The 12,662-nt window shown below is 40.6% G+C and overlaps 1 protein-coding gene across 4 annotated transcripts in view; it reads left to right on the forward strand.

The window, feature by feature from the left end:
• The window catches only part of AHCYL2 (adenosylhomocysteinase-like 2), a 229,582-nt gene that overhangs the window by 200,289 nt on the left and 16,631 nt on the right, over window positions 1-12,662 (forward strand). For all 4 annotated transcript variants that reach the window (XM_011939580.1, XM_011939581.1, XM_011939583.1 and 1 more), the window contains exons 6-11: window positions 503-597; window positions 3,624-3,730; window positions 5,580-5,696; window positions 6,325-6,388; window positions 6,867-6,955; window positions 9,949-10,019. In XM_011939580.1, coding sequence (XP_011794970.1) covers window positions 503-597; window positions 3,624-3,730; window positions 5,580-5,696; window positions 6,325-6,388; window positions 6,867-6,955; window positions 9,949-10,019 — 543 coding nt within the window. The remainder of the gene's footprint in view (window positions 1-502; window positions 598-3,623; window positions 3,731-5,579; window positions 5,697-6,324; window positions 6,389-6,866; window positions 6,956-9,948; window positions 10,020-12,662) is intronic.

Consider the following 12,662-nt stretch of genomic DNA (forward strand, 5'->3'; position numbering starts at 1 on the left):
ACGATCTTGGCTCACTGCAACCTCCGCCTCCCAGGTTCAAGCAATTCTTCTGCCTCAGCCGCCCCAGTAGCTAAGACTACAGGCGTGCACCACCATGCCCAGCTAATTTTTGTATTTTTAGTAGAGACAGGTTTCATCATGTTGGCCAGGTTGGCCTTGAACTCCTGATCTCAGGTGATCCACCCACCTCAGCCTCCCAAAGTGCTGGAATTACAGGAGTGAGCCACTGCGCCTGGCCCCCTCTCATTACATTTTAAACAACTGTCATACTTTTGTCCATTCTACTTGTCCTCATTGGGCTGATAAGAGCAGAATGACCATCAAAGACAAAGGAATGGATAAAGGGGCTGAAGGCAATGCCAATCAGTGAAGAATGTCAATCCAAGGATTATAGCAGAATGAGAGAGTTGGAAATTAGGAAAAACCAGAATCTTCTCACTGAAGTTTGGCGGTCAGCCTCTCTTTGTCTTCATTGGTTTCTCTTTGTTCCTTTTTTTCTTAGGATTTCCTGTTTTTGCCTGGAAGGGAGAGTCAGAAGATGACTTTTGGTGGTGCATTGATAGATGTGTGAATGTGGAGGGCTGGCAGCCAAACATGGTGGGTCAGATTTCTGCTAACACAATTCTGTAGGGGTCAGGAATGGGGATGGGAGGAGGTTATGGCCTGGGAGAGGGTTTCCCAACAAGAAGAAAGGAAAATGGCTTCATTTCTATCTGACGTACCTGGATTTCCAGCAGAACTAGATTCTTATGCTACGGGTACCCCAAGAGTATTGAAGCTCTTATAACCTCAAAGTGCCTTAATTATTGGTTCTAATGTTGGAAGCATTTATATGCATTAGAAACATTAAAGTGCTGCCCAGGATTCACACATGGCTGGTTAAAAAGCAAGAGTAATGAGTTTCCATCCCCTGCTACTGCCTACTCCCCTGGCTTACAACAACCAAAAAACCCAAACACACCACCCCAGAGCTCTCGAGATGCTTAGCCTTCTCTCTAGAATCCATATACTTGTCATGTGAGTCAGGACTAGAAAAAAAAAATAAAAATAATAGAGTTCATATAATGAATTTATAGTAAACCTGAAGACCTTCCAAGTTCAAGTTTCTTCTCTTTATATTCATTCCCTACATTTAAAAAGACAGCAAGGTAAAGTTTTGGGGTTGTAATTTTTGCTTCATTTTTATTTTTGTGTTATTCTTTAGATCAAGTCTTGAAGCCTGATAGCACCTTAGATTTGCAAAGAGGCAAAAAGCTACACAAAGGGCTGGGTGTGATGGCCTGTAATGCCAGCACTTTGGGAGCCCAAGGCAGGTAGATTCCTTCAGCCCAGGAGTTCGAGACCAGCCTGGGCAACATAGGGAGACATTGTCTCTACAAAAAAATACAAAAATTAGCAGGATGTGTTGGCATGCACCTGTAGTAGTAGTCCCAGCTACTTAGGAGGCTGAGGTGGAAGGAGCACTTGAGCCCAGGAGGTGGAGGCTGCAGTGAGCCGAGATAACACCACTGCAATCCAGCCTGGGTGAGAGAATGAAACCGTGCCCCCACCCCAGCCCCCTCCCCAAAAAGCTACACAAAGTATGAGGTGCTCCTATTTTGCAAATAATTTTACCCCCTCCCCTTGGGGGAGGGGGCAGAAATTAGGGAACGTATTGACAAAAGAATCCCTGAAGCTCTAGTCCAACCATTGGTTCCTGCTGAAGGCTGCAGAGCAGGCCTCACTTGGTGCATGGCAGAGAAGTAGCTTCTTTCTGAATTCTGTGATCCAGGTCACACTGCACCAGGCTTGTTTGAGGAAGCTGGGTTAGAGCCTTCATATCCTAAAGGGGTGGGGGAGCAGAGTTGACAGTGGCTGTAAGATGAGTCACCTCATTCCAACAGTTTTAATAGTGACACGAGGGAGTGTGACTGACAGATGCTAAAGCAGATATGCCAGGGAGTTTCTCCTGGGAATAAAACATTGATTTTTAAAGTCAGGAACCCAGGGAGGACATTAGGATTTTACCTGGAGAACATTACAAACTGTAGAACCAGCACAAACTGCTAGGAAAGTTAATAAAGAGAGTAAGACAAGAACAAAAACAATTGTCAGCCCAGAAAACAGGACCCATACCTCTTTGGATTCTGTCAAGATTTAGTACTTTTCCTTACTTCCCAACCTCGGGAAGATTTCCTGATGACAAGAATTTCCTGCAGTAGATTTACATGGTGAGAATTATGGGCAGAGTTCATTAAATAAATCTTAGAGACAGCAACTACCTGTCTGTATCATATCTTCCTTAAAAGGGAAAAGTGGATGAGAATAGTGAGACTTACAACACAGAGTTTCCAGTTGTTCAATCTCTCTTGTCTGTTATCTTTCCTGTGGAAGGGAAAACTTCATGAGGGGTTCCATACATGGAGAATGGGAGAGAGAAACTCAGAAGAGCCTTTTGCTTTCTTGGGGCATCTGTTCTGGGGGTTTCTACTTGTAGTATGGAGCAGGTACAAAAGCTTTGATGAGAGTCTTAACTTGAATTCTGGTTCTCAAGCAATGTTTGAGTGAGGGAGAGAAAATAGGTCAACAGCAAGAGCAAAAGCGAAAAAGAGATCAGGTGGTAGACATGAGGTTGGGGATTTTGTGTATTCTGGGGTCCAGAATGGCAGTTTTGGCACTTACAGCAGAGTTGAAAATTGATGGGACTGCAAGATGGGCGCATGTCAGCAGAGGGCAACCCAGTTCTGTGGGACTTTCCAGGAGGATAGGTATAACAATTTGCAGAGTCCTGCTAAACACTTCTGACAGCCTAGCGAAGGACTGAAGTATCACAGCCTCGTGCCTAATAGTGTTCTAAGCTGGGTTTTCTTTATCTTTATAATTCAAAAGCTTTTCTCTGCTGATGAAAGCTCCAGTGGGCACAGCACTGTGTTTATCTTTAATCCCAACCTGAAATAGTGATAGATGAGCTGTTCAGAGGCATGCTTGCACACCTACATGCTGCACGGTTCCCTGGTTATTTTTAATTTGGTTTGTACAGAGTGTGAGGTTGTGCTAGGCAAAACCCTACAGTGCTGCCTGATATTTTGGGTGGGAGAGTTCCTATACTTTGGGAGAAGAGAAGGTTAATGGAATACAGTTTTATAAGCCGTTGTTCCGAGAGGGAGACTTAATTATCTGACCATTTATTGATTGATTTTTCTTTTTTTCTTAAGAGGCTGTGTAAACTGAGGCCTTTTATTTAAACTAAGTCTTGACTGAATATATTTAAAATCCATTTAGGCTTTCTGAATACCTATAGTAGATTCAAGATCTGGTGGCCTAGATAACTACAAGTTATCAATCCATAAGAAAATCCTCAGTTAGTTGCTGTATATTTTGATGCAGTAGATATATCATAGGGAGGGTTGTTTGGCTGTGCGAATTACAATTGGCCTTTCTCCTCTCATTGTCTTTTACTTCAATATAATGACTATTTGGCAGATTATTGCATTTACTCTGGCTTTAAGTTACTTTGCATAACCATGTGGGAAATTTTAAATATCTGTAAATTGCTAATTAGATTGGGATGCAAGACCCAGAGAAGCACTGAAGCCTTGAGGCTTCAGCGAAGTGAATGATGTTATTGATGCTTACTATTGCAGATCTTGGATGATGGAGGGGATCTTACCCACTGGATTTATAAAAAGTATCCCAACATGTTTAAGAAAATCAAGGGCATAGTAGAGGAGAGTGTTACTGGAGTTCATAGGTAAGATTTGACATGGGCATACCTGGTTTTATGCAGTCTAGACATAAAATCTTACAAACACATACCTATAAAACACGTGTTAAAAATTGGAGCCTGCTATGAGGTAACAACATTTCAGCTTGCTGTGAGGTGACCAGATCTCAGCTTACTTTGAGGTGACCAGATCTCTCTTGTTTTTTTTTTTTTTTTTTTAATTAACAACACAAATAATGAACCTAAAATAGTGAGAAGGGGGCAGGTGGGAGAACAAGTGAAGTCCTCATGTTTTCTAGTGATTGCAAACAATTACTTCTTGTCCTTTTTGGACACATTTATTCATTCATTCAACAAATATTTATTGAACTTCTTCAATGAACGAGGAACTGCTCTAGGTGCTAGGCATCTAGCAGTAGACAAAACAGACAAAAAAACTCTGCCATCTTAGAGCTTACATTCTTACATGGAAAGCAAGGACATAGGGTTCTGCTTCTCAAATGAGCAATAATTCTCTGAGTATAATTGGAATTATTTCAGTTCAATTTCTGTGATCATTTCTATGATTTATTTCACCCATAAAGAACTAAAAGTGTGAAAAAAAGTTTTCGGGAAGTAAATTCTGAACCAGCCACCATCACTGCTTCAATACATTATCATCTTTTTGAATGTACAAAACTGAGGTCAGGAGTTTAAGACTAGCCTGGCCAACATGGTGAAACTCCATCTCTACTAAATACAAAAATTAGCGAAGTGTAGTGCCGCGCACCTGTAGTCCCAGCTACTCAGGAGGCTGAGGCACAAAAATCACTTGAACGTGGGAGGCAGAGGTTGCAGTGAGCTGAGATCACGCTGCTGCACTCCAGCCAGGGTGACAGAGTGAGGCTTCGTCTCAAAAAAAAACAAAAAACAAATTGTGAGTGTATTTGAAAGTTAAAATTGTTGCAGTAGATTAGTGGGATTAAGCATGGTTTTTAAAGTAGTACTTAAAGTTACTCCTTTTATAATTAAAAAAGATGAGTGAAATTAATACACAGTTTAAGCTGGGCATAGTGGCTCATGCCTGTAATCCCAGCACTTTGGGAGGCCAAGATGGGAGGATCACTTGAGTCCAGGAGTTTGAGACCAGCCTGGGCAGCATAGTGAGACCCTCTCTCTATTAAAAAAAAAAAAAAATGCTGGAAGGCTGGGTGCAGTGGCTCACCCCTGTAATCCCAGCGCTTTGGGAGGCCGAGGCAGGCGGATCACCTGAGGTTGGAAGTTTGAGACCAGCCTAACCAACATGGAGAAACCCCATCGCTACTAAAAATACAAAATTAGCTGGGCATGGTGGCACATGCCTGTAATCCCAGCTACTCAGGAGCCTGAGGCAAGAGAATCACTTGAACCCAGGAGGTGGAGGTTACAGTAAGCCAAGATCACACCATTGCTCTCTAGCAGGGACAACAAGAGTGAAACTCCATCTCAAAACAAACAAAACACAAACAGCCAGGTGTAGTCTCATGCACTTGTAGTTCCGGCAGGCAGTGAGACCAGTGCAGGTTTAGTGAACATTGTACCCAGTAGGTAATTTTTCAACCTTCAACCCGCTCCCACTCACCCACTTTTTATAGTCTCCAGTGAAGGCCTTAAAATTTAGAGATGGGTCAAGGATTTTCCCCACATGACTTTTGAATAAAATCTTTATTGTGAAGCTATATATGCAGGCTCTAGAAAGATATTCTTTGTTTCTCAGTGGCCACCTAATAGGATGAAACTAGTCATGTCTCAACGCTCTCATGCCTACCCAATCATCGTGTTTCTGGGGCCTGCTATGAAAGCAATGGTAGATTGTAACGTCCCGATGTTTTTTGTTCTTGGCTTCCCTCATCCTCAGGCTGTACCAACTGTCCAAAGCTGGGAAGCTGTGTGTTCCAGCCATGAATGTCAATGACTCAGTCACCAAACAGAAATTTGACAACCTCTACTGTTGCCGTGAATCAATTCTTGATGGGTATTGTTTATTATCTTTGAGATGAACTTGTGTTGTCAAGTTGAGATTCTAAGTTTTTTGGCTTTGGTTATTTCTGGAAAGGATTCATGTAGCACCTCTGGATAATGTCTCCATTAAGCCAGAGCTTTGTTACCTCGTAAATTAAAATTACATTATTTTTATTTTCTCCTTCGTATCTTTTCTGTTTCTAAATATTATATTTTCAAAACATTATCTAATAAATGTATGTTGCTTTTATGTTTAAAAGTTACTGTGTTATCTACATCTTCTTCCTTTCTGCACCACTTGTAAGAAAGGGGGGAAAAAAAGGAAAAAATCCTTACATATAGGATTGGTTGGATGGCAGGGAGTGAGAAAATATGTATTTTATTCAACCTTTCTTTCTGGTCATTAGTTTCTCTAGGACAGAAACCAGACTTTCAGTGTTACAGCTCTTTTAGAATTTGTCTAGCAGGTTTTCTGGTCTTTACCAGAAAACCCCTTTAAAAAAAAAAAAAAGAAACCAGACTTTCTTTCAAAATGAAAAACAAACCAACCAAAAAACCCCATGAAAACAAAGAGATTCAATCTAACCTCAAGGCAGAAACAAGAGAAGATTTTTCTGATTTAATGTGTTTTTTTCCCCTAGACTTAAAAGGACAACAGACATGATGTTTGGTGGAAAGCAAGTGGTAGTCTGTGGCTATGGAGAGGTGAAGTGTAACCTTTCATTTATTAGGTGTTTTAAATGGATTTTGTTGAAATATTCTGGAATTTTTTATTTGTACGGACATATGACTGCACTCGTTACCACTTTAGATGAGAAAAAGAACTTCAGAGGCCCTCTGGTTAAAGTAGTCTTTCTTTTTCCCTTTGCATTGCCGCCGTTTTTCCTTAAGTTGATTTTCTGACTTGCTCCAGTACCACTGTTTATGATGTTCTTTTTAGCTTGTGTTTTGATTATGAATCGTGAGTATGGGTGTTCTTGTGCACATGAATGCGATAAGCAGGAGCCAGGGGTTTGTTTATGAGCTGTATTCAATTATTTGTTCTTCTTGTTTTCCCCAAGTATGAATGTATTCAGTGAAATTCCTCTCGGGGGTGGAAAGAGGGGGTGCACTTTCCCAGAAGCTTTGAGAAAAGGTTTTCTTGGTGACTTTCCTTAATATGTGTGCTCTCTCCCCTCTTCAGGTGGGGAAAGGGTGCTGTGCTGCCCTGAAAGCCATGGGCTCCATTGTGTATGTAACTGAAATTGACCCCATCTGTGCCCTGCAAGCCTGGTAAGCCTCTACACTACCATCTCACTTGCAATCTTGGAGCTGTCTCCAAAGAATGGCCTGGTTGATGCCACACTTTATTTTAGAGGAGCCCAGATCCTCAGAGAGGCTGCCACTAACTCTAAGCATCTGCCTTTCAAAAAGGTCAAGGAGCTCTGCTTGGAGAGAGCAGAGACTATCAGAAAAGTGAAAATTTAGAAATCCTGTGGAGATAGTAACAGGGATTCTGTCAGCCAGAGAACAAGTAGCCCCTTACTTTCTCCATGTGTAATACTTGCCATTCAAATAATGATCAGAAAAGAAATTGGCATGCATCAGATGTCTTCTGATGTGTTACACTGAAAATAGCCCTTCTGTGGTATTCCTCCCAAAAATACATAACCTGAATCTAATTGTGAGGAAACATTAGACCAATCCCAATTAAGGGTAAAATCTGCTAACTCTGAGTGAAGGGTATATGAGAATTATTGACACTAGTATTATAATTCTTAAGTTTGAAATGATTCTAAAATTAAAAGTTAAAAAGAAGAATAGTTCTTTTCTTATTATAAAATGTGGGTAATCATACATACCTCATAGGATTGTGAGAGTTCAGTAAAATAATAATTAACATAGGTTGGGTGTAATGGGTTCATGCCGGTAATTCCAGCACTTTGGGAGGCTGAGGCAGGAGGATTGCCTGCGTCCAGGAGTTCGAGACCAGCCTTGGCAACATAGGGAGACCCCATCTCTACAAATCATTTTTTAAAATTAGCTGGGTGTGGTGGTGCATGCCTGTGATCCCAGCTACTTGGGAGGCTGAAGTAGGAGGATCACCTAAGCCTGGGAGTTTGAGGCTGCAGTGAGTTGTGATTATGCCACTACACTCCAGCCTGGGTGACCCAGCAAGACTCTTGTCTCAAAATAATAATTATCATTCTATGTTATACATTATATAATAAATACATAATTATATAAGGCACAGAGCTGCTGCCACATAATATATGCTCACTAAATGATAGCTGTTATTAAAATTGTCTCTTGCCATCCTCAGCAGGGTGGGAAATACCACTGTTCTTAAAAACTATTGCAGAGTCCAAGTGTCTGTGGCCTAGGGGAACCATCATCCTTCTAGTATACTAAGGGTTTGTTATAGGAACCTGAACATGTTTTAATACAAATTGTGATGCTGTTCAAATTATCCTATAGACATGAATTGATCACTTACTATGCATTGGATACTGTGCTACGTGCTGAGAATGAATAAGATGAATGTATAAATGAGATAAGGTCCGGCTGTTAGAAGCACACAGACAAATAACCACTGTGCAGTGAAGTAAGTGCTGTCATGGAGTTAAATGGCACATGCTTCTTAGGAGCATAAAGGAGAAATTGCTTACTAAGGAGCAAGGGAGCAGGGTAGAAAGAGATGTCAACAGAGCAGAGTCTTGACATTTGTTTAGGTGTTTTCTTAGTGTGGAAGTATATTCCAGGTACAGGGAACATGTGTGTTGTCTCCAAGGAAGGACATAGCATGGCAGATTTAGGAAGCTGGAAATATTTTAATGTGGTTGGCAGATGGGATACATTTGGGGGAGTGGTCCTATCTAAGGTAGGAGTCATGGGAGTCATATGTCAATATAATCACATATTACTGCAAGTATTTGGGTCTTATTCTAATCCTGCCTTATCCTTAAGAACAGGCAGTCTCACTGAAGTATTTTAAGCAAGGAAATGACATGATCCAAATTGCATTTAGGAAAATCACTCTGCAAAATGATTTAGAAAGATGTAAACCTAGAGGTAATGAGATTGTGCCAGGGGTTACTATAGTAATTTAGGCAAGAAGGAATAAGACCTAAACTTAAGCAAGGCTAATATGTATTAGAGAAGAGAAGACAGATGAAAGAGACTTTTAAGAAATTAAAGAAAAAGAGTCAGCCTGATTTGGTGACAACTTCAGTTAGGGAGAGGCAGCAAGGACATTCTTGTTTATATGGCTCATTCGGATGGATGAACAGTGATGTTATTGATCAAGATAGAAAATATAGAAGAAGAAATAAATGAGGTTGTGAGTGCAGAGAAAATAGTAAGTTTATTTTCAAACACAGTAAGTTTGAGATCCTTCTGGGACATTCATGAGGTGCTCTCCAGTGGCTAATTTGATCCTTGGCTATGAAGCTTCAGAGAGATCTAAGCTAAAGATACAAATGTAAAAATCAGCCATCTATAAGCAGTCATTGGCAGCCAAGGGAAGAATATGGTTCTCTATACTGAAAAAATAGAGAACAGAATAACCCTGCAGAGCACCAATATCCAAAGGTTGGCTGAAGTTGAGGAGAGACAATTAAGAGAAGTAAGAGGAAAACCAGGAGAGATGTATCATGGAGTCCAAGGGGTATAGAGTTTTAAGAAGACAAATAATGTTTAATGTAGTAGAAGAAATCAAATAATGTAAGAATCTAAGAAGTTGGGCATAGTGGTGTATGCCAATAGTCCTGGCTACTCAGGAGGCTGAGGCAGGAAGATTGCTTGAGGCCAAGAGTTAGAGGCTGTAGTGCACTATGATTATGCCTGTGACTAGCTACTGCACTCCAGCCTGGGCAACATAGTAAGATCCCATTTCTAAAAAAAAAACAAAAAAAAAACAGTTAACAGTCTAAGAAATCTTGGGTTTGGCCTTCGGGAAATCACTGATGATCTTGGAGAGAGCACTTTCAAGGGGGTAGTTGGTTAAATGGCTAAGTGGCACTTTCTACAGTTTCTAGAAATTCAGTCAGGGAATCTCATGGTAGCCCCTGGCTCCCTATTTTCAGGAAGAAATAAGTCCCATGATGCAGAGGAACCTTTTATTTCTGTCTTGTATGAACTAAGGAAATTGTTTGGATTTTTCACTTCTAAGAATAGTTCAGCTATCTCAAGAAATGACAGCAACTTGATATTAGCTTTTGAAGTCCTGTGTTAAAAGGCTCCACAGCTGCCTGTTTAGGTTAATTGGTCATACTTTATTTCAACAGTATGGATGGATTTCGACTGGTGAAATTAAATGAGGTCATCCGACAAGTGGACATTGTTATTACCTGTACAGGTATGATAATGACATTTTAAATGGGGTGGCACTTGGGAATGTTTTTTATGGAGCAAGTGCAAGTTGATTGGACATATTCTGAAAAACCAAACTCTAAAAGCTAGAGAGAGATAGTAGCCCACAAAGCCAGTCAGTCTTTCATATTCTTCCTAATTCTTTAGAGCTCTGACCAGAGGTATACGATTAGGTCATTCCTATGTAAAAACGTTTTTCTTCACCCTTTAAGACAACTGTTATATCTCCATTCATCCTAGGAGATAGCTAGAGATGAGATTCAGTTATAAAGTTTTATTTGGGAAGCCAGATCTTAAATGTACACTTGATTTTTTGTTTTACCTCCAAAAGTGATGTATGTTTCTCTCTAGTATGTAATTAAGGCAAGGCTAGAGAGAAATTCTTTCATAGTTAGAGAAAGTAGAAGAGGTTATTCTGTTAATTCCCAAAGAAGTAGATTTTGAGTTTTAAAGAATATGCAGAAATGGCTGGTTTCCTCTAGGGTAAGATACTTATTTTTATGTAGAACCATAAACTACAGGAACACTGGTTTTCTTTTATAATTCTATTTTAGAGGGGGAAATCGAACAGAATTAAAAAAAAATTTGTAGTTGTAGCCTCAGGGAGAAATAGGGGCAGAGAAGAGGGACCATAAGAAGCTGTTCTTGGTTCTTATCAATCCCCTGATCTCTTTTGTTGTTTTAAATAGAGATGAGGTCTCACTTTCCAGGCTGGTCTCAAACTCCTGGCCTCAGGTGATTCTCCCACCTCTGCTTCCCAAAGTGATGGGATTATAGGCATGGGCCACCCTGCCCAGCCTGGACCTTTTTTTTTAATTGCTTTTTTGTGAGCTGTGATTGATTTACTACACGTTTCACACATTTAAAGTGTTCACTGTTTTTTAGTAATTCACAGTTTGTACAACCATCACCACAATCTAATGTTTTTACTGAGTTGTAATTCACATCGTAATGTTCACCCTTTTAAAGTGTACAGTTCAATGGCTTTTAGTAAAGTTGTGGAACATCCCAATTATCGAATTTTTATCACCCCAAAAAGAAACCCCATATCATTAGCAGTCACTCCTTATTCCATCTTCCATCATACCCCAGCCCTAGGCAACCACCATTTCCCTATTCTGGACATTTCATGTAAATGGAATTATAACAACACCTGCCAGAAGAAGGGGGAAAAATAATAATTTTTTTAAAAAAGGAATCATTCATGGCTGGGCACGGTGGCTCACACCTGTAATCCCAGCACTTTGGGAGGCCGAGGCAGGTGGATCACCTGAGGTCAGGAGTTCGAGACCAGCCTGGCCAACATGGTGAAACCGCATCTCTACTAAAAATACAAAAATTAGCCAGATGTGGTGGCAGGCGCCTGTAGTCTCAGCTACAGGAGTGTGAGGCAGGAGAATTGCTTGAACGCGGAAAGCAGAGGTTGCAGTGAGCCAAGATTGTGCCATTGCACTCCAGCCTGGGCAACAAGAGTGAAACTCCTTCTCAAAAAAAAAAAACAAAAAAAAGGAATAATTCAATATGTGGTCTTTTATGACCGGCCTCATAGCAGGATGTTTTCAGGGCCTCCCCATGTGATGGTATATATCAGTACCTTATTGCTTTTCTTGCTGAGTAATGTGTCATTGTATGGTTATACCATATTTTATTTACCCATTCATTAACTGGTAGACATTTGGGTTGTTTTCCGTTTTTGGCTGTTAGGAATAATGCTGCTATGAACATTGAATACAAGTTTTTATGTGGACATATATTTTCAGTTCCCTTGGGTATATACTAAGAGTAGAATTGCTAGATCATATAGTAACTCTGTTTTTAACATTTTCAGGCTGGATGTGGTGGCTCACACCTATAATCCCAGCACTTTGGAAGGCCGAAGTAGGCAGATCACTTGAGCCCAGGAGTTCAGATCATCCTGGACAACATGGGAAAACTCTGTCTCTACCAAAAAAAAATACAAAAATTAGCCGGGTGTGTGGTCCCAAGTAGCTGGGACTACAAACACACGCCACCACACCCGGCTAATTTTTTGTATTTTAGTAGAGACAGGGTTTCACTGTGTTGCCCAGGCTGGTCTTGAACTCCTGAGCTCAGGCAATCCACCCCTCAGACTCCCAGTGTTAGGATTATAGGCATGAGCCACCACACCTGGCTGGAATTGCCAAACTTTTTGAAAGTGACTGCACCATTTTACAATCCCACCAACAATACATGTGCCTTCTAATTTCTCCATCTCTTCACCAACACTTGTTATGGCCATTCTTTTTGATATTGCCATCCTAGTGAACGTAAAGTGGTATCTCATTGTGGTTTTGATTTCCATTTCCCTAATGACTAATGATGTTGAGCATCTTTTCATGTATTTTTTGGCCATCTGAAGAAATGTCGATTCAGAGCCTTTTCTTTTTTTTCTTTTGGAGACAGGGTCTCACTCTGTCACCCAGGCTACAGTGTCACCCAGGCTATCGATCCTCCCACCTTAGTCTCCCTAGTAGCTGGGACTACAGGCACATGCCACCATACCCAGCTTATTTTTGTATTTTTTTGTAGAAATGGGGCTTTGCCATGTTGCCCAGGCTGGTCTCAAACTCCAGGGCTCAAGTTATTGATTCTTTTTTTTTTTTTTTTT

This window comes from Colobus angolensis, unplaced genomic scaffold, assembly GCF_000951035.1.
Source record: "Colobus angolensis palliatus isolate OR3802 unplaced genomic scaffold, Cang.pa_1.0 Scaffold182, whole genome shotgun sequence".
Taxonomy (NCBI): Eukaryota; Metazoa; Chordata; class Mammalia; order Primates; family Cercopithecidae; genus Colobus; species Colobus angolensis.